We start from the raw sequence: 23,127 nt of genomic DNA on the forward strand, positions 1-23,127 counted from the left end.
TGAAGAAATTGATAGCAAAATTTTGGAAGAAATAGTACAGCACCTTAAATCGTCAACATGCTATCTTGACACACTTCCCACATATTTTTTCAAAAGGGTGCTTAACTATATATATATAGAGAGAGAGAGAGAGAGAGAGAGGCTATATATTTATATATTACGTGTATGTAATAAAAATAATAGACATCCAACACTAACAAAATAATTGACAATAATGATAATATAATTTTGCTATTATTATTATGTAAAAATGAATTTAAATTATTTTGAAATTAATTATTATCAAAAATGTTCTATGACCTTATATGACTTTAAAATAGATATTTTATTTAATTCAAATATTGATTTCGTAGCCAAGATGACCTCTTTATGTTTGAGTAAAAGCTGAAGGCCTACATCTGTCCGCGCCGCTGGATGGCGCTGTAAGTGCTGTGATGTTAGCACTGACAGTAACTATTTATAGAGAAGATTCAAGCACGTTTATGAGAGAGGAGTTTAATTTTCTCTTCATGTTCACCGATGCAAAAATTGTATTATATATATATATATATACACTCTAAAAAATGCTGGGTTGTTTCAACCCAACTTTGGGTCAAATATGGACTAACATATTTGACCCAAAGTTGGGTTGAAACAACCCAGCATTTTTTAGAGTGTATATATACATATATATATAAATATATATATATTCTGAATAATTATCTAGTTTAGCTCTCATTCTGTTGAAAGCAAACCTGCAGTCTCAAACTTTATTGTTGTACATACTTTGTACTGATGTTCCAATAGGCCTTACAACCAAATAAGGGAACATCCAATGGATTGCCTAATAACAATTGCCTCAGAGAGCTGCACACTCTTATTGATTCCTCAGGGTCATAACCAGTCTGTTTAACTTCAAAGGATTAATTGGCTCTTTTTTACAGCTAATATTCTGAAAAATGTTTAAGATCTTCTCATCAGAGAGTTTGTATGCAGGTTTGAAGTTTGAAAAATCAGATGCTTTAAAGGCAAGATAAAGAACAGGTAACGGTATAATGTCGTAACATACTGTACAGTGACTCGTTTGAACTCCAGCTCATCTTCTCTTGATAGCCATCGTATTGTGGTCTCACAGGATTTGACCTACTGCAATACCTCTGCTTCTGTGCAGCCACAAAGCCAGCAGACTGCCTGCTGATGTTGATTATTTCCTCTGGGATCACAGTCGGTGAGTGTGGTTAGGTGGTGTAGTACAGATGTTTAGCATGTGCACTGCTGTAAGTGTGAACTCTGCCCTTTTACTCTCTCATTCCAGCCAATGATGCTTTGAAATCCAGTCCTGCTCTGACCCAACAGAAACTCTAAAAAGGTAATATATGAATTTTATTATTATCATCAAATCATCGTTGATCACCTTATTATTTGAAATGTAAAAATTATAATTTTAAAAACATTTTTGCCCACAATATGTACAAAAAGTAAACTACATAAATCTACACTATATCATAAACTATATTGCACTGGTACAGTATATTATACATGGAACATATAGAAATAATGTATTAAACACAGATATTTAATGTAGAACTGCTGTTGTCAGATGCAATTGTTGCTTAGTGACATCCAATTATTGAGTGATTTCAACAGCATGATTTGAATATGCTATATTTTGTTTTGTTCTTAGCAGATTGTGGTTCAGTTTAAGCTTTGAGGTCAGTTGATCATAATAAAGAATAAAGATCAGCTTAGAAATGATCCATGAGGCTCAAGTTATAAGCAGAAAGACTGCAATAACAGGAGCTTTAAATCTGTACCGATTCTAATTTCCATATAAAATAAACTATATACTGTAAAAGAACTAGTTCACCAGCCTAGTCACCATCCCAGTCACCAGCTCAGTCACCTTACTTCATTAAGGACTCAATTTCCCAGCATCCCGCCTGCTTCACACAGGTGTGATCCCCAATCAGCACACCTGCCACCATTCACCTCATCACCTACTATATATAAGCAGTCACTTTTCACACCCTCATTGTCTGGTCTCGTCAAGGGTTACCCATACCTGATTCCTTTCCTACTCACCTGCATTCTCACGTCCTGACATCTCGTCTTCAGCCTGCCAACCTGCAAAGAGGAAAAGAAACATTGTTACTCCTTACCCGACTCACCTACCTGGACTCTCACCTGTTACCCGCCTGTCTTCGCCGTCTGCATCATCTGTCGGGCCTGTAAAGAGATACAAGGATCGGTTATTAACCTGCGCTAAGTCCAGTCATTCTCAAAGACTCTTGAGTTACTCACCCGTTTGCTCTGCATCTCTCCCCTCCGCACCAAGCTGTAAATAAAGACATTACACTTACCTGTCTGTCTCCCCGAGGTCTCCTTCTGTAGTGTGACAATATGCTGAAACAATACATGATTTACATTGATTTATTAAATGCTGCATTATAATAATAATATATTAAAATGACACAAAATGTTGAGTTAAATATTTATTATTATTGGTATGTCTGGAGAGCATTTTCTTGGTTGTGTTCCTTAGATGAGCACAGATTGTATCTTCTTGTGAATTATTTCATGATACCTAACATGGATCCACCCATCTGGCCTTCAAACACTTTTCATTTTTCATGTTATCTTAATAAGTATCTTAATTTCCCTGTGGACGGAGTAATGCAATATTCATGAAACCACATGATGAATGTGGCCTTGATAAACTGCATAAGCAAAACACACAGATCCAGAAATGCTGTATTCTTGTGATTGCATGCAACATTTCGACCCACTTTAAACTCCCAGATGTTGCTTTTACATTCTTCATGATGACTTCAAAAGAGAAACATTGATAGTAGAAGGTCATTAATGCAGCACTGCTGTGTTGAGAGTTGATGTCGTTATTCTAGGATCTGAGAGAAGCTGAAGACATTGACATCTCTGTCTTCTTGACATCCAAACTTAATCTGTTTGTTTTATCGTATAAGATTTGTATTCCCAATTTATGGGTTATTTTTCGAATGCAATAATATGCCTTCCTCAAACACCTGCTCTATTTTGCTTAAAGGAACAGATTTAGAGAAATTTAAATCTGCATTACATAATTTGCTCACCAATGGATCCTCTGCAGATAATTAATTGTAATTTGTGAGCTATTTCCAAAACGGGCAATTTCAGAACAGTCTCATAACTTGAATTTCGAATATTTAAGTACAAATGTTTTGCAGTGCAGCGTACCATTAATAATTCATGAGCTTGACTAAAAGAGGTTATAAGCACCATGCATTTCATGAACTGCTGAGCGGCATGCAACAGTAGTATCACTTTTTCTATTTGACTAGTAAAAAAAGACACCAGAGCTCTTTTCCATCTGTGCTACTATGTCCCAGCTGTAGCTTTTAGGATTCACATCTGGGACATCTTACTAAACCCATGAGATCAAACTCTGCAACTCTTCAATCTTGCTCTCTAGCACATTTGGTCCAGGCTATTAATGTGTCCTTTGTTTAATGCATATTTGTAAGCTGTTTTCACCAATCTCTCTAATGCCTCAATGTTGCTGTATGCAATCGAAATAACTCTTCAGTGAGAGAATGAGATCATCATGTGCTCTTTTCTGAGAAATACTCAAGCCAATTCAATTCAATGTTGATTCAATTCAGTGCTGATTCTTGAGACATGGTACAAAATTTGAGTTTTGAGTGTTATTATACACTATTATAGCATTTATTCATATTTTAAATTAGCTTTTATTTTTTTAATTTTCAGTTTTAATTTTAATTTAGTTGCAAGTTTTAGTAATTTTGTTATTTTTTATATTTAGCTTCAATTTGTTTTTAAGTTTTAGTTATTTCAGTTCTAATGTGTGTGTGTGTGTGTATACTTTTATTTCAGATTTTCAGTTAACAATCATTTTAATAGTTTTAGTAAATTTGTAAATTTTATTTTTTTTATTTTACAATAACAACTGATAACTGATAAGAGATGACCACTATAGGTTTATTTTATTGAAGATTTAAAAATAAAAAAACTCAGACCATTAATTAATGCAGATTAATATATATTGAATAAAAATAAGAAATATCAAGTAATCATTGCCAGACATTTATAAAAATGTTACTATAAATATAATAATAAAACTTATATTTATAAAAATCTGGTAATCTCAGAGTCAGCCTTTTGATGATTAGATTATTAGTCTTTACTCAAAGATTTTCAGTTGGACTGAGGTGAAAATTCAATATATGGAGCTAAAAATCTGTTTATTACCATCCTGTAGTATCAATTCAATTTTTAATTAGGAAAATGCTTGAGTTGCAATTATTTACTATATTTTACATTACCATACACATTATCATCCTGCTGTGTTGACACTAAATTACAGAAAGTAAAAACACATTTAGTGAAAAAATGGAAGAAAACAATGTATATTTTCTCAATTCTACCACTTGTTTTGTCCTAATTTAACCATTCAGTTCGTAACTTGTCTTTATAAAAGAGAAGCATATTGCCACACACAAAATTTACAGAGACAGGCCAGAAATCAAAGCAAGAGCTTAAAACACAGAGATAAAGAGTTTCATTCTTATCCAGAAATATTCCCTCTTATGCTAGACCTAAAGGAAAGACTACAATGAATCTCTCTCTGTTCCTGTGCGAGGGATTACCCACGTGACTCTTTTAATGTCAGTAAAGCCAGCTGGTCATACGCTCTCGGTCTGTAAGTCTCTGTGTGCGGGATTGTGCCGCATCTGCGTGTGATTTCTTTTATGTGAGCATGCGTGTCTTGTTTTGCACAGGACAGTTGCTGTGAGTTCACCTGGTCTCACATAACAGTCACACAGAGGCAGGGGGCAGACAGCGGCCTGGAAGATGTAAACTCATGGTCTATCTCTTTTACTTTTCGTTTCGACCATTACTCCCTTGAGCGAATGATAAGAAGGCTTAAGCCAATATTCTTGAGATTTTTGCCAAGGCCACAATTTGCAATCTTCTAGGAAAGTTTTTAATGTGGCTGATGTATGACCTCTGGTGGCCTTTGAGCTTAGATAGAATATACAGCCAAACACCAGTGCTAATGGATGCGTTTTTGTTTTTTTCCAGGGTGATCAGACAGCCCTGCACCGGGCAGCTGTTGTGGGAAACCGTGACGCCATCTCTGCCCTCATCCATGGAGGCTGTGCACTTGATTTACAAGACAAGGTCTGTTCATTTGCATTACAAAAATCCTTATATTGTTTCCTAACATTATAATATCAGAATTGTTATAATTTATACAAATCAAGATTCAGGAATCTGTAAATAAAACTGTCAGATGTAAAAATCCAGACTATTGTTCATCTCACTGCACAGGGAATGAGTTGATTTTGTTAACTGAAAAAAAAAACTTTTAATTGTGGTAAAATCAGTGCTATAGAATCTGATTTTCTTTCATCAGGAAGGAAACACTGCTTTGCATGAGGTATCATGGCATGGATTCAGTTCACGTGTAAAGCTACTGGTCAAAGCTGGGGCCAATGTCCAAGTGAAGAACAAAGTAAGTCATTTTCATGTGCATTATTTTCCATTTACTTTGAGATTAAACCTATGGAAGCCCGTTTCCGCCACTGAATAAAAAAATATAATTCTGTAAGTCATAATAATGAGAAACTTTATAAAAATTATGACTTAGTATCTCGTTATATTGAGAAACTTTCTCGTAATAATGAGACTAAGTCATTATTACGATAAAGTTTCTCATTATTACGAGAAAGTAAGTCATTATTACGAGAAAGTTTCTCATTACGAGAAAGTTTCTAATTATTACGAGATACTAAGTCATAATTTTGAGAAAGTTTCTCATTATTATGACTTACAGAATTCAAACATTTTGAAAAGAAAACATTTATTTCCTGTGTTTAAGCGTTTCATTTTGAAGCAGGAGATTCAAAAGTTATCAGCTTTGTTTATATTATTATTTTAAAAAACTTTTAATGGGTTTTTCATTTAGACAACAGAAGGAACTTTTGATAACAAACTTAACACAACACACATTCAAATACATACATAGACAAAAAGGGCTTCTTTTCCACCAATCAGCTTTTAGGGTTTGATTGGCTACAGCCTAGAAACACCATGATTTGCTATTTTATAGTCAGCTTATATAGGGGAGGGAAATTCTCATTCTAAAGAATATTTCATTGTACAGAGAAAAAATTTACATGCCCATATATATATATATATATATACTGTATATAGGCCAATATATAATAGTTTATAGGCATTAATTAAATGAAAAAGAAAAAAAAATAGTGGAAAATCGTCATGGGACATGTACACTGTAAATTGGCATTTAAAAAAAAAAAAAAGCATTTTCCAGGATTTTTCTTTCTTAAAAAATGCATATATCTGCTAAATGTTTGTCAGTTTGCTGTAGATTAACTGAAAGCTAACAGATATGGACTAAAACCCACTGAAACCCAACATTTTCAAAACTGGAGATGTTCTGTTAAATTTAGAAACTCTTAGTGAATTCTGATGAATGATCCTTGCAATCAGTTTCTATTCCATTATTTAAACTTATTATTTTATTTTTTAAAGGCAGGAAACACACCTCTACATCTAGCATGTCAGAATGGACATTCCCAGACCGCTGGAGTGCTACTACTTGGTGGAGCGATGCCTGACAGCAAAAACAATGCATGTGCACTCGTCTAAAATCATTACAATATTTTTTAAAATGATTATATAAATTGCAAACTGAAAGTAAAAAGTTCAATTCAATTTTTAATCCTGAAAAAGAAGTGCAATCATTTCTTTCCTTCCAGGCAGGTGACACATGTTTACACATTGCAGCACGCTACAATCACTTGGCCATGATTAAGATCCTCTTGGCTTCTTTCTGCTCTGTGGCTGAGAAAAACCAGGTCAGATCCTCATTCTGATTGTTTTGAATCCAGCACCAATGTGGTTTATTTTTTGTGTGTGTCACTGCTGTGTCCTAGTTTCTAAATTATTTTGTCTAAGCAATTATGCTATAAACTGTCAAAAGAAAACAAAACTACATAATTAATTATGGCTTGATAGTGTATTATTTTACACTTCAACAAACCATAATAAAGTGGCACACAATGAAAAATTCTGAGACAAATAAAATTAAAATGGTCTTTGTCTGCTTTAAACTGCTAGATTGTGGTTTATATTACAGCATCGTATCCTGGTAATTGCTTACAATTACAACAATTACAACTGGAAAATCGACATATTTTACAGATAGGAGACACTGCGCTCCATGTCGCTGCTGCCCTAAATCACAAGAAAACTGTCAATCTGTTACTGGAAGCAGGAGCTGACGTAAACATCAAAAACAATGTAAGACATGTAATCTCATGATATGCCTCAATCTCTTTATTATTGTATAGTTATTATGAACGTAAATTGTAATGGGGGCTGGGGTTGGATGATGCTACAGCTCAACCTACAGTAGGCTTCACAAATTGGACTGTAAAGAATGACAGCGTCTGCTAAATGACGATTTATTTACACACTAAATCTATCAACAGACAGGCCACACTGCTCTTGATAAAGCCCGGGACAATAATAACCGAGATTTAGCTATTCTGTTAGCAAAATCCAACCAGGTAAGTAATGTTATTACATTCAAAGTTTTCCATTTAGAAGCAGTTCATTGTCCTGCTCTTTCTAGCAAAGCACTTTGAGCTGAATTCAAAGATCTAAGACTTTTTCCATGTACACAAAAGGCCTATTTCTCTCAAATATTGTTCACAAATCTGTCTAAATCTGTGTTAGTGAGCACTTCTCCTTTGCCGAGATAATCCATCCACCTCACAGGTGTGGCATATCAAGATGCTGATTAGACAGCATGATTTATATATTTATAATTAAAATGAAAAATGTTGCTTTGGCATCTAGCTGAAATAAAATAAGTTCAAGGTTTTAAAAATATTTTATTTTATTTCAGTTAACTTTTTTAAGCAACTATTTATTTATTTTGCTAGTTATTTACATGTATCCTGGTGTAGTTACAGCATCTACCAGCAGGTGCTAAATGAAATAACCATCCAAACTTCGATGCTTATTTAATCAGTAGCATAACTCAGGTTGTACGTCCCTGCTTAGGTGCAGCGGTTTGCTCGTGGAAGAACTGTGAGAAAACGAAGAGATGTCTTGCGGGCCCAGAGGAGAACTCAGTCCCTCCCCAGAGTTCATTCCTCCCGAGAGAAGGTGGAAAATTCAGATAAGATTCACCCATCTAGAACAACATCTGCGCTGTTGCAGATTCATCGTTTGTAATATGATTGGGGTCTAGGGGCCAGTGAGAAGAAAATGTCACATGTCTACTAAGCTGCCATAACCCTAAAAGAGATCAGAGGTCATGTGATTGTTTTCGCCTAAATATCCCTCTCATGCTAAGCACTCCCATCATTGTGCAGGACTATACTGAAGTGGCAGAAGACACAAAAAACAGTGATCAAGTGCATCAACCTGAACGAAAAACAGCAACTCTGAGCCCCGGCACGAGGAGAAAGATCAGGAGCCCAAGAAGACAGGTAGAGATATTAAATTTATATCATTATTAATTAATACCTATTATAATATTTCATACTATAATATTATACTATATACCAATATACCGTGATGTACAGTGTTAATGTATGTTGATATTTAGAGGGTTTATTTTGCAGTAATGACATTTTTTTTAATAATATGAATTATAATCAGGTACACTCATTAATTATTTTTGTCTTAAATAAAATAAGTTCATTTAGATGCTATCACATTTTTAGGTGAGACATTTTACCTGACAATTTTTTCCTTCTAATGTGACCTATGCTCTCTAATAATTCCTGCTCTAGCATGAACATTTAAAAAAGTACTCTGTTCAATAATTCTAAATATGTTTTTGTGGTTAAAAAAGTTGGAACTTGTGTTCCGGAGAGAGTATCAGCTACATGAAAGAGGATCTCCATCCCAGAGAGTAAAACACAGCAGCCCCAGCTCTCAGGAGGAAGAGGAAGCTCCAGGAAAAGCCTATCAGCTTTATACACTATACAGGGATAAAGATGGACAGATAAAGCAGGTAAACTCTACATTAGAGTTAGTGCAATGCATTTGTTTGTTTTGAACCTCTTAACCAGTGTCTGCAAACAGGCTCCTGCGAATGACTGTCATTGTAAGCCCCTCATTAAAACTCTGGAGAATAAGCTGAAAGCCGCAAAAATGGAGATGTGGTCAGAAATTCACACTGTCCAAGAGGAGATCAATTGCAGGCTGGGCGGAATAAAGCAAAAAAACAAGCACCAGGTTTGTCGTTTGCTGTGATATTGCAAATTTTTGGTTTAAAATTTCCTTCATAACTTACAGAATACCTATCTAACCTCTAGACTTGGAGATGAAACCCATACTGTACATTACTTTTTAAAAGTTTGGTCAATTTTTTACAAATATTTTTATAAAATGTCTCTTATGCTTACAAAAGCTGCATTTTTTTGATAAAAATACAGTAAAATATAGTAATACTGTAATATATTATTACAATGTAAAATAACTATTCTATTTTATTATATTATATTTTAAAATGTAATTTATTCCTGTGATGGTAAAGCTGAATTTTCAGCAGCCATTAGCCCAGTGTCACATGATCATTCAGAAATTATTCCAATATGCTGAATTGGTGATCAGGAAACATTTCTTAATATTATTGATATTAAAAACAGCTGTGTTGCTTTAATATATTTATGGAAACTGTGATATAATACTGTAATATATTATTACAATTTAAAATAACTATTCTATTTTAAAATGTAATTTATTCCTGTGATGGTAAAGCTGAATTTTCAGCAGCCATTAGCCCAGTGTCACATGATCATTCAGAAATTATTCCAATATGCTGAATTGGTGATCAGGAAACATTTCTTAATATTATTAATATTAAAAACAGCTGTGTTGCTTTAATATATTTATGGAAACTGTGATACATTTTTTTCAGGATTATTTGATGAATAGAAAATATTTGAATTGTTTAATTCATAATAAGACTATTTGAAATATAAATCTTTTGTAACATTATAAATGTCTTTACAGTCAATTTTAATCAATTGTATGCATCCTTGTTGAATGAAAGTAGTGTTTTAAAAAAAAAAAAGAAAAAAAATCTTACTGACCCTGAACTTCTGAATAGTGTAATATAAATAAAAAATAAGTTAATAAGATTATTAATGAATTTGGCATTCTAGGAATTTGAATGAAAAAATGTATTTGAAAAATGTATATGAATAAGTTGTTTTTTAAATTTATTTTATTTTGTTAGTTATTTACATGTATCCTGGTGTAGTTACAGCATCTACCAGCAGGTGCTAAATGAAATAACCATCCAAACTTCGATGCTTATTTAATCAGTAGCATAACTCAGGTTGTACGTCCCTGCTTAGGTGCAGCGGTTTGTATTTGAAAAAATCTATTTGAAAAATGTATATGTAGTACCATTAAATAAATTACAAGAAGAAAGACATGACTCTTTGTAATCCCTATGGATAAAATAAATCCAAAACCAATGGCAGTGAAAATGTGGGTGTTAGAGACTCATATCTCTTTCTGTTCAGATCTTACAAGAAGAAAGACATGACTCTTTGTAATCCCTATGGATAAAATAAATTGAAAAATCACTTTCAAAACCAATGGCAGTGAAAATGTGGGTGTTAGAGACTCATATCTCTTTCTGTTCAGATAAAAGTTCTTGAGAAACTCACACAGGAGCGTGTGTCGGCTGAAGGGATGGAGTGTCATTATCGAATCAATCAGAGAGCCACCCTGGAACGCACGGAGGGCGAGAGAAAACAGGTACAACACCATAAGAGAAGAACTGCACGACCACAATCGCATCAGACTAGACATGACTGATCAAACTTATGTTGCTCTGTTTTTATCTTTCAAGAAGGTAGCTGCTACCAATGCTGTGAAAAGCTGGTGCATGTCTAAGATTCAGGATCTTGAAGTGCGAATGCCTGCAGAGACACAATACTACAAACTTCTGCGCTCTCCGTCCGTGGATCAGTCTCTGGTGGATTCAGACCCCGAGGGTCTCCCGCTGCTGTCGCTCATCTCTGAGGAGAGCTCCAGCTCGCAGGCCACTTACGTCAATGTGTTACCCAGCCCAGGAGCAGGTCCTAACAATGACGGGAAAAGTCTTGAATTTGGGGACGCACGTGGGAGGAGATACTTTGAGATGAAGCTGAACGGTTCTTCAGGTTTGAAAAAATTGCACTGAATTTTTTTTATCAGTATTGTTATTTCCAATAAAAATATCTAAACATCCTTAAAACAAGAAGTACATTTAGCTAAAAAGCATATTATATACATAAGATATTATTATTAGACTTATTTTTAGAAAATGTATCTTGAATACAATGGTAGTTTTATTATATATATGTATAATATTTTCTTCATTAGAAACAAGAACTGAACTGACCTCCCCGACCTATTTGACTGCCATAATGTGGCATATTTCTGTGTGAAATGGGATATTTAAAAAGAAGAAGAAAGCTGAATGGTTCAATGGTTTGAAAAAATTCATTAAAAATGTATTTTATCAGTATCATTATTTCTAGTAAAAATAACTAAACATCCTTAAAACAGGATGTACATTTATCAAATTTATCATTTCCAGTAAAAATATTTACTGGTACATTTAACTAAGAAGTAAATTATAAATATATGATAAGCTGTTAAGACTTGTTTTTAGAAAATTTATATCAAATACAATGTATTTTTATTTATATTATTTTTAAGTATATTTGTTTCACTTATGCTAAAGTGAACATGAACTGGCCTCCCCAACCCATTTTATTGCCATAATGTGACATACTGTATTTCTGAGTGAACCGGGATACTCAAAATTAAGAATCACTGATTAATTGTTCATAAAGACCAAACAAAATATTTTAGGAAAGTAAATAGGGTTTGTTTTTTATTTCATGTTGACTTTAAGCACTTTTTTATTATGTTAACTTTTTTATTAAAATATTTAAAGTGATTTTTTGTTTTTATTATGCTCTACTCTAAAATAAGACCTGATTTAAATGAGTAAAATATATTTAATGAGAGTACATAACAGTCAGAAAGAAAGAAAGAAAAATATATATTTTTTCTAAAATATCTCTCTACATTCATACAGGTGAATATAATAACCTGACAGCTCCTTCAATGGTCAAACACAAACCTCTATCACGGAAGCTGGCGACTGCTGACCCCAAGTGGCAGCGAGCAGAAGTGCAGGAGGTTGATGTCTCAAAGTCCAGGTCAGACAAAGGGGATAAACTCTGTGACAGCAGTGGCAGCAGCAGCCTGTCCACATCCAGCAAGCGTTTCAACGACAGCGAAACAGAACCAGCACCTGGCCCGGCCTGGAAACACAGCAGGCACCTGAAGGACAGGATTAAAGCACATCACGCTCAAACCCAGCAGAGCAACACCATAAAGACCATGGAGGTGTTTTCCCAGCGGCCCGTGGAGGCCACCTTCACCCAAGAGCGGGCAAACTTGCACGCCGTGGAGGTGACAGAGCGTTTCTTTGAGACGGTCTCCACACAGCTGGAACGCTGGTACGAGAGGAAGATCCAGGAAGCGCAGAAGGTGGCAGAACAGAAAGCTCTGCAGGACAGAGCGAGTCTACTGGAGAGGATCAACACCCTGGAGGAAGAGCTACAGAAGCTTCGCACTAACACTAATACAAACTCTTCTTGACACATGCGTGCTACGTATGCCCAGATACCTGGATTCCACCTATTATGAAATTCATGGCAATATAAATGAGATTGGAGCTTTGTAAACACTGAGTAAACTTACAGTAATTTAATTGTTCTATAGTTAAAACACAGGGATGCAAAACCTGTGAAAAATGTAAAATTTATAATACTCCGAATCAAAGCTTCATTTTGACAATGGCAGCAATTATTATATGTAGGTTGAGGTTAAGCTAATGGTACAATGATGCTAATGCTATGTTAGCGAACTGAGTACTTCTTTGCTCAATGTTAAGTCACCCATGGAATAGTTCACCCATGAAATTATAATTGTCATCATTTACTCACCATCTTGTCTTTAAAACAAGTTGGAGAAAAATTCAGAATTGAAAATCTGGCTTCCTTTCGTTGAGCTGGAATGTGAATTGAATTGGCCACACCCTACAGGAAGTTCAACTGTAATTTGAATTGGAATGACAGGAAGAGGAATTTGCTGAATAGTGATTCAAATAAATTCAAAACAGGTAATGCATACTGGGAAATTAATTGTTGTCCCATTCTTGTGAAATATATAAAATGAATATTTAGAATGTTTGTTAACACTTTAGTATAGGGACCAATTCTCACTATTACGTAGTTGCTTATTAACATGCTTATTATTAACATATTAGCTGTTTATTAGTACTTATAAAGCACATTCTGCATGACCATATTCTACATCCCTAATCCTACCCAATACTTAAACTTAACAATTATCTTACTAACTATTATTAAGCAGCAAATTAGGAGTTTATTGAGGCAAAAGTCACAGTGAGATAATATTTTGTTTTCTATAGTACAGTGAAAGTTAATGAAGACTGGTCTATCAAAATAAAAAAATAAAAAAATGGAGCGCCAAATCAGCATATTTATCATGTGACACTTAGGACTGGTGTCCTGGGGGGGACACTTAGGACCCCCCCCCCCCGTTTTTAATGACTTATAATTTTTTATACATACATGTCATTATTTCCTAAATAACAGGAAAAATTCCTTTGTGTTCCACGGAAGAAAGAAAATCATAGTTTGGGGTGGCATCATAGTGAGTAAAAATTTACAGAATTTGTATATTTGTATAAACTATTACTTTAAATGTGAATAAAATATCTTCAACAATATGGAGTTAGCTTGTGTGGATTGAAATATTGTAAATTAGGTGACTTTCAGTCAGTCAATTATTGACAAGATGAATAGTAAAGACCTTTCTTTTAATCCTAGATGGAATTACTTTAAGTTACATAGTTCTGTTCTTGTTATTGTAAAATATCTAATATATTGTTTGGTTCTTCAGTCCTTGTACCTGTACAAAATATAATTAAAATGTTTTAATTAAATTGCAATTATAGTTGCTCAACTTGAGAATGAAGAGAACTGTTTAAAATGCATGTAAGAATGCAGTCTTTGTTTTGTTGTAATTGATAGTACATGAGAATTCATGCCATACATGTGAAATCTATTAAAAGTTTGATGAGTCAAATGTTGTATAACACTCAGTTCATGACCCACCATGATCTCTGCAGCACAGCATTTCTGTTTTTGCAGGGGTCTAACAGGTCAGATGCATCATTCTGCATATACAGTGTCAGATTTCATTAGTGAATCTCATCTTTTCTAAACTATTTATATCTTTTCCACTAAATGATTAATGATCATGTTCACTACAAAGTTGAAGTTGAAAACTATCCAATACTTTGAAACTCAAGCACAAGGTTAAAATAATTAAAGGGGTCATATGATGTTGCTAAAAAGAACATTATTTTGTGTATTTGGTGTAATGAAATGTGTTTATGCAGTTTAAGTTTCAAAAAACACATTATTTTCCACATACTGTACATTATTGTTTCTCCTCTATGCCCCGCCTTTCTGAAACGTGTCGATTTTTACAAAAATGCAATCCTGAAAGTCTAACATTATTTTTAGATGTTTTCAAGGGAATGCTATTCACGCTCTGTTCTTTACCCCGTTCACACCCTGAACCTCTTCTCAGTAAATATCGGCAGGGTGCTGGAATCTCATTATCTCCAAACAGTCAGATCAGGGCTGCACGAGTCTGTATTGACTGAAATGGATCAGAGTGAAGTAATCTATCAGCATGGTGGACGTCCATTCCACTGCCTCCATCCATTTTCGAACTCCTGCCACAAACAACAAAATGTTTCTACACTACAACAAAAACAAAAGGCTGTTGCAGTGGCTAAGGCTACATTTTTCTGTTATACATTACTACAGATTTAAATATTTCGATTTTTGCAGTGATTTTTGAAAATTATTTCAATTGGCAGTAAGAATAAAACTGAATAAAGAAAAAAAAATATGATTGGCTCCATAGGCTAATAGCTAATCTATTACGCACATAAACCCTTCTTTTTAGGCAAGTTCCAGTAATGTATGTCATTAAATATGTTAAATAGGAATGAATTTGTATTTAATGTGATTACAACTTAAAAAAAAACATTATACTTTACTAATAAGGCTTTCACTGCCACAATTATTCAAACAGCGAATAAATGATAGCCTATACAGAAAGCGAACAAAGAACATATAACGTTAGGCCTAACTTTATACGAGAACATTATTTCAGTCTAGCATGAGTTTACACTCTCAAAAAAAAACTTTTGTTATAATAAATGAAGCTGTCTACTTAATGAAATTGATCTCTTACCATACGTACATCTGCACTTTGTTGTTTACGACTTTGTTTATGATGCTAGATTTCGCAAAAGTGCAGAATTTAGTCAGAGAGCGCGCGCACTGAACATAACTCCGGTGTTTCAGCGATGACTCATTTGGACACCTCTGATTGGCCACTGCGTTTATAAGCTCAACAGAATCATGCAGGGGCTTAAATCGCTGGGGGACGGGGGTCAAGAACCCCTTATCTGAGGGTTGTCCCCCCTAAAAATATCACTACAAACCACTCTGAGTATTGTTAATAGTATAACACATATATTCTTAAATAATTGTGCAAGTAGTAAAACAATAGAAAATCAAAAAAGCGTTTTAAGTTTAGAAACGTTTTGAGTCTTACCTCATAGTGGTTTGGTCCACTGCCTACCATCACCCACTACAACTAACACGGCGATAACCCTGTGCGAACTGATATTAGGCTAATATTGTAGACCTAACGTTACCGATGTGTTGGGTTTTGCTCAGTATTATGTTAAGTGGCAGATCGGTGTTCTGGGTTGAATATCTAAATACGAGATGTCCTCAGTCCCAGACGAAAACAAATACTGCCAACTCTCACGCATTTGGCGTGAGACACACGCTTTCAGGCTCGGTCTCACGCTCTCTGCCCATGTAAATCTCACTCCAAATTGGCAACCCTGCTTGCGATATGAAACAAAGTCTCAGCTTTCAAAAGTTGTAAGTTTTAATACTAAATTCAAACAATAAATACCGTTTTGGCGCACTTAATGTGGCGTAAATCGTAAAATGTAACGCTTCAGTTAAAGCCAGAGCCAGTGAAAAACAGTTGCGACAAGCTTTGATCTCACCGGCGTCGCCGCGCGGTCACGTGGTTCACGGAGCTCTCCAAACAAACCAGCGTTGACAATACATTTGAATTGGATAGACGACAGCTTCATTATACAGGTATTTGCAGCAATTTTTGGTAAACACTACAGCATATTATGCATTGATTATTACGTCGATGACATTTACAGTATCATTTTATTCTGGAGAGTGATGGAGAGGCAGCATCATTTGAATAAATATTTAGACATGATTAAACACTAGATTTTTAAATTAGAAATTAAAAAAGTTAATAACTGACATCCTTTTTTATCCTTTTTCATCCTTTGATACTTGCATAATTACACACAATGAATGCAAGCAAATACTGAATTTAAACCAAGTTTAAATTGGTGCTAAAAAGGCATTCAACTGCGTTCAATAAAATATTTTTATCCCCTTATATTTACAGTATATACACATTAATTGATATTGAATCGAGATCGAAACCCCTCCCTCTCCTACAACCCCGAAAAAAAAATCTCACTCCAAGCTGAACTTAAAAGTTGGCAACCCTGCTATGTGGAGGACGCAAAATAATTTAATTATTATAATATGACCGCGTGGTGAACCTATGAACCGAACTCATATTTAAACAAGGTTTCCATGCTATGTACACATGCTGTGTACACACATCTATCCTTATAAGTACAATTTTGTCTGTATTATTTGTGTCCCCTTCAAAAATTGCTCTTGAGAAATTTTATGTTTATTTGTATGTTTATTAAATTTTATGTAATTTACTGTTAGATGAAATTTACGCCCTTGGAATCATGTGATTGGTTACAATGAGCAAAGCTGTAAAAACGCTTAAAAAATATGATGCAACATGGCCATGTTCACACAGCAGCAGAATACAGTTGTCAGGCCTGTACGGTATTTGAGTCACTAATACGGATAAAGTTCTCACAAATTTCAGTTATTTACGGGATTGACAACAGCATTCTAGAAGTCACACTCGTAAATTTTCAGGACTCACAACTGTTTTCGGTAAAGTCCTGCGGTGTGAACGGAACTTTTCTGGGCTGCATTTCCCAAAAGCATCGTAATCCTAAATTGATCGTAGAACCAATTGTCACCAATGGAGCTACGATCAATTTAGGATTACAAAGCTTTTGGGAAACGCAGCCCTGGACAACTAGTTGTCTGGCATATCACACATTGCGAGAGCCGCTCCACCACTGTGTGAATAGGACATTTATATACTCAAACCTATAAGTAAAGCACTGACAGTGTGAACATAGCTTATATCAGAGCATTGTGCCTGCTAAATAGTCTTTCACACTGTGATAGCTTTGTCTCTTGTATAACTGTGCATTTACTTTTTTTCTCATATAAGTTAAACTCAAATCAATATTTAATGTAAATGTATTTACTTGGTGAACAGCCACATAAGTGGGATAATACAGTCCGCCACTCATTACTGCAAAATAAACCCTTCACAATGGTGTAAAACTGACAGGGTTTATTTTGGGATAATGACCATGTAGGTTTCAGCACATGTAGCCTATATGACTGTTTTAAGTTATAAGTATAATTTCCCCTAGTTGCAATACCCTACGACCTGTTCCTCAGTACACATTTTGGCCCTAATCAAGGCAATTAGATACAATGAAACACCGCAGAAAAAAGACCAATAGATGGTTTTCTGCCATTCGCTTGGTACCGTATGAAGTCATTATGTAATGCGACATCCCTGATGTGACTTCTGGCATTTGCAGTTCAAGCTTCTGCAAGGGAAAATCAAATCAATCTCCCATTGACTCTGTCAGCATGTGATGGAAAGCTAATTAAAGGCCCTGAGGGAAGGCTGGTCATTTTATGAAGCATAGAGTTGATAAATTCCACATGCATCGTTTTGTTCTAGGTGCAGGGTTAGATAAAAAGATCAGCTTTTGAAAACTCCATCTAACAGACAATGCAGTTAGCTATGAAACTGGGCTTGAATTGACTAGAATTATAGATTACACAAAAGATGAATGGTTGCTTACAAAAGTTTGAAACCCATTTTCTTGTTTGAGTCAACATGGTAGTACTGGGTTTGCTTAAAAACGGCTTGCTGGAGAGCAATATCATGACATTTTGTGTGGCAGAATATTGTATTGACTGCATGAGGGACATTTGGTTGGTTGGCATTACGGGCAACTTTTTATGCATGTGGGGGTGCTGTTTTCAGCAATTGCTTGACAAGATCTGCCATGGGGCATTGTCCCGTCAGTTTCTGATCAATTTCTACATCCTGTGAACTGTGAACTGCAACAACTGTGGGGAACAATCACTGTAGCCCAACATTATACAGAGAGACTGGCTGCGCTTTAATGTGTGAACTCCATGGCTGTAAAATGAAGGAATGATTTTCCTTATCAGGGAAAACATGTTTGTTTATATTCCAAGGAAACTAGACAGCAAATCCCACTGAAATGTAAGTTGATTTTTGTTTGCTTTTGTGGATAAAGCTTTGATTGGCTTAGTTATTTCATTTTGTTTGTGCTTACAAACTATAATTTGGGCAAAATTACATTGGAACTGTTTGTGCATGACTTTTTAAACTTGGAATTTGTCAAACATGCTTTTTTTGTTTGTCGAAAGCATGCAAAATGCATGATAACTAATGCATGAATGCAGAAAAAATAAGAATGAACCAACTTGAACAGTAGAATCAAGTTTGTTGTTCCATGTGCATGACTTTCTAGACTTGGAATTTTATGTCAAACACCTTTTTTTGTTTGTCGAATGCATGCAAATATTCTTATGTATATGACGGCTAATGCATGAATACAGAAATCTAAAGAATAAACCAACTTGAACGTTAGGCTAAACTCCTATTTTATTTTTTTTGTCTTAAACTAAGCACGGACATGTGGCGGTGAAGATGGGGGACTGGAACTTGTTGGGGAGCATTTTAGAGGAGGTTCATATTCACTCCACCATCGTGGGTAAAATCTGGCTGACCATCCTGTTCATATTCCGGATGCTGGTTCTCGGCGTGGCGGCCGAGGATGTTTGGGTGGACGAGCAAAGTGAGTTCGTCTGCAACACGGACCAGCCGGGATGCAAGAACGTTTGCTACGACCAAGCGTTCCCGATATCCCTCATTCGCTTTTGGGTACTGCAGATCATTTTCGTTTCCTCGCCTTCGCTGGTATACATGGGACATGCTCTGTACCGACTGAGGGCTTTAGAGAAAGAAAGGCACAGGAGGAAAATTCAGCTGAGAGCAGAGCTGGAAGAGACGGAAGGCCTCTTGGAGGAGCACAAGAAGTTGGAGAAGGAACTGAGGAAGCTAGAAGAGCAGAAGAATATTAGGAAGGCTCCTCTGAGGGGCTCCTTGCTGCGCACATATATAATTCATATCCTTACCAGATCAGTGGTGGAAGTGGCGTTCATTGTAGGGCAGTATATCTTATATGGGATTGGACTAGATCCTTTGTACAAGTGCGAGAGGGTGCCTTGCCCAAACAGCGTGGACTGTTACGTCTCCAGGCCGACAGAGAAGACCATCTTCATGGTTTTCATGATTGTCATCGGAGGAGTTTCGTTGTTCCTGAACCTCTTGGAAATATCCCACCTGGGGGTTAAAAAAATTAAACAGACTCTAAGCGGTCTCCAGCTCGTCGAGGACGACAGTCCTTGCAAAACCAAGCACTCGACCATTCAGCAACTGTGCGTAATGACGAATATGTCGCCCCACAAAAACCCGCAGTTGAAAACTTTTATTCCGCAGGGGCAAACGGACCCTCCGCTGTTCTTAACCAGTGCTTACATCGGCTCGAGCAACAACATGCTGCGGCACAACAGTTTCGCCGCGGCCACCCTCCCGGTGTCCTGCATAACCCAGCAGCCCCGGCAAATGCGCCAGCCTAGCCAGGGAATTATCCATGAACTGCACTCCCAAGGGTCCATGGAGTTACTAGTGGACCGGGAAAACTGCGACCAGCATCTAGAGAGCAGTAACGGCTCGGAGAGGGATGTTAGGCCTTTTAACTCGGGTCATCTGGGTCCTGAGGGTCATACAGAAATACCAGCCTGCCTTCGCAATGCTCTGCACAGGCCCAGCCGTGTGCCAGACCTGGGGGATGACACTGTGGAGTCCTCCGAGAGCGACTTCTGTCCGCCCAACAGGAAAGCCAGTTTCATGGTCCGTATGCCCTCAGACAGTATTTCCGGCAGTCCGTCATGTCCCTCCACAAGGAGTTCAGAGTCCGAGCTAGGCTCCCTCAACGACCTGCCCATGAACCCACCACCAGGGGGAGGACGACGGATGTCTATGGCAAGTAGATGCAAATGACACCCAGCTACTGAGCTGGTCATATAAAAGCTTCCCTATCCACAATTACTTTTGGGAATTTTATTGTGGATCAGAATTTTCTTTTCGAGATGAGATTCTGCCAGCTACATTCAAGAAATTGAATTTTATTGATTATAATAAATAATAATTGGGGGAAAAAAATCAATGCTCTTTAATAATATAGAAATAATCAATAATAATAATAATATATATATGTTTATATTTTCACATTATATATTTTGTTAATATTATTAGTAATAAATATGGATGGATGATGATAATTAATATTATTATATTTCATATGTGTGCCTAATTTGTATACTGATATGAAAAATGTCTTATTTACAGAGTGTATTCTTGGATATCTCTTCCATCATGAAAAAGTGAAAGTAAGAAGGACAGAAGGACAACAGGAATGTAACAGGCCGTTCATGAGCAGAAATGAATGGAGATATCAGTGACAAAGGGTTTCACTCTGATCTGCTCTGCTTGGAAAGCACTGGTCTAACGCAGCTTCATTGTGGTATAAGTAGTGCTGTTTTGTACGGTTCATTTTTTTTAAATTGTAAGCATCTTAATTTACCAGTAAAGCACGGTATACATTTTTTCCATGTCTAATTATGGAAGCCAAAAGACATCTGTGCATATTTATAAAAGCTTCAGACAGCTGGCAAAAAATAACATTTTTAAATCATTTAGCTTACATCCATAAAATGTGATGCAAGCTAATGGACTCTTACATCAAATTCTGAAGAAAATAAAAGTTTTCTTATTTCCAACAGTGTTTGTGTTTGAATTCAGGGTGAATACGGATCATGCAAATGTTATACTCCTCAGAGCAAATGATGCAAAACACATTCAATCTGCATAAAACATGCTTGGCAATTTATGTAATATCCTAGTAGACAAATTCAATGTGGACACATTCAAGAATGTAACAAATACAGATTATGAACATTGAGGTCACAACTTTTCAAGATTTGATTAACAAAAGCAAAACAATCATTTTCAAAGAATCCCACAAATACCTATAAACAGAATATGTACAATACATACAAAATCTACATAAAAGAAACGATTGTAAAACGTCTTTTAAAAAGGTTGTAAACCATTTCTGCTACAGACCTTGTCAGAGACGAGAGGTATATCGATTTTACAGGTAGATCTTTGAATGTCAAAACTCTCCCTACTGCATGTAAACTAATAACCAATATTCATATTTGCCCTTATCACAATATTCATATCACAACTGTGGTGCATCATATGACAAAGGCATGATGCCTGATTTATCCAAATCCATACTCAAAGATCATGAGAATAAAAACTCAGAATATGCACAGAATTCTGAAGAATAAACATTATGAGGACACATTTGAAGTCTTGACAGTCAATTTTTTGAGAGTCATCTTTTATGGGGCACAAATTAACCTACACGACTATATGAGATTTTTGATAGATTTTTCCCAATGTGAACTTATGCTACCATGTTATAACAATCAGATTCCCAAAACTTTTGGTAAAACAAAATATTAAACATGAAGTTTAATCAAGTCTTACATTTTATTAAAGTCATGCAGTCCACAATAATTTGAAGTAAACAGACTAAATTAATTAAAACATATACCCCATCTCACCTTTGAACTTAATTATTGTGTCAATGCAGACATGAGTGGCTCCTACACGTGGTAGCTTAAAGCAACAACAATGTTAGAAACAAAAATAGAAATGCAGAATTAAGCTTTTCCAACTGTTTTACCTTAAGGCTTGAATTTTCACCACATGTTATTAAAGCAAACATGTAAAAGTGTTATAAGACTAGCGAAAATTACACCGAATTGATTGAGGGAGTGAATTGAGAACTTTTAAAAGTGAAAATATTAGGACCAGAGTGGACTGTGGATAAGTATACAAACTTTTTAACATTTAAAAAATGATTCTGGCAAATCTGGCAAACCCCCCCCAAAAATGTCAAAATTTGCTTTGATTTCTGACCCCAGTAAAATGATAATGTGCGTAACGCCCTGAAGGAATCAAATCAGATCTAAGAAATCTAAGTGTGAGCTGCCAAAATGAACTAAGTCAGAATAACTTAATTTACTAAAGTTTGCTTGGAGAGTTTTATATACAACAGACATCCCTGATCAATCATTTTAACAGTCTAGAAAAACTGAGCTTCAAAAAAAAAAAAATCTGTAGAAAATTGCTTCCATATCAAATGATGCTTCATCACAAAATGTTTGAGGGAACATTTAGGCAGCTAATCATCATTGCTTCATCATCTATTTTGTAGAAGAGCTCTCCAATGTACTATTTCAGAAAGAGATCAAATGCTGATTTTTCCATGTTGACAAACAGATTGCTTGGCTTCTTGCAAATTCAGGTGAGCAGCTGTTTAGTTTCTCCGTTATTCAATTTTGTAAGGAATGCTTAAATGCACAATAGATACAAAACACTTTCAAACACTCAATATCACATTTGCATATGCTGCTTGATTTAAAGTTGCCAAAAAAAAAAAAAAAAAAAATTCTGCAATTCCTGAGATAAATCTGAGAACCAGATACCATATAATGAATA

The 23,127-nt window shown here is 35.5% G+C and overlaps 2 protein-coding genes across 2 annotated transcripts; both read left to right on the forward strand.

Annotated features, from left to right (window-relative positions):
• Positions 1-1,034: 1,034 nt before the first annotated feature.
• On the forward strand, positions 1,035-12,841 carry LOC107755764 (ankyrin repeat domain-containing protein 6-like). The gene is made up of 17 exons (XM_016572658.1): positions 1,035-1,039; positions 1,151-1,207; positions 2,095-2,207; positions 4,750-4,847; positions 5,077-5,175; positions 5,411-5,509; positions 6,553-6,651; positions 6,780-6,878; positions 7,225-7,323; positions 7,515-7,592; positions 8,092-8,196; positions 8,406-8,522; positions 8,882-9,052; positions 9,124-9,276; positions 10,699-10,812; positions 10,907-11,219; positions 12,146-12,841. Exons 1-17 carry the CDS (start codon positions 1,035-1,037, stop codon positions 12,712-12,714), a joined length of 2,388 nt encoding a protein of 795 aa, XP_016428144.1. The 3' UTR covers positions 12,715-12,841.
• Positions 12,842-18,525: 5,684 nt separating this feature from the next.
• gja10a (gap junction protein alpha 10 a) lies at positions 18,526-23,121 on the forward strand. The gene is made up of 3 exons (XM_016572701.1): positions 18,526-18,687; positions 19,117-20,535; positions 20,902-23,121. The coding sequence occupies exons 2-3, from the start codon at positions 19,138-19,140 to the stop codon at positions 20,938-20,940; spliced, it is 1,437 nt and encodes a 478-aa protein (XP_016428187.1). The 5' UTR covers positions 18,526-18,687; positions 19,117-19,137; the 3' UTR covers positions 20,941-23,121.
• The last annotated feature ends 6 nt before the right edge of the window (positions 23,122-23,127 follow it).

The sequence above is a fragment of the Sinocyclocheilus rhinocerous genome, unplaced genomic scaffold (genome assembly GCF_001515625.1).
Source record: "Sinocyclocheilus rhinocerous isolate Xijiao unplaced genomic scaffold, SAMN03320098_v1.1 scaffold1163, whole genome shotgun sequence".
Taxonomy (NCBI): domain Eukaryota; kingdom Metazoa; phylum Chordata; class Actinopteri; order Cypriniformes; family Cyprinidae; genus Sinocyclocheilus; species Sinocyclocheilus rhinocerous.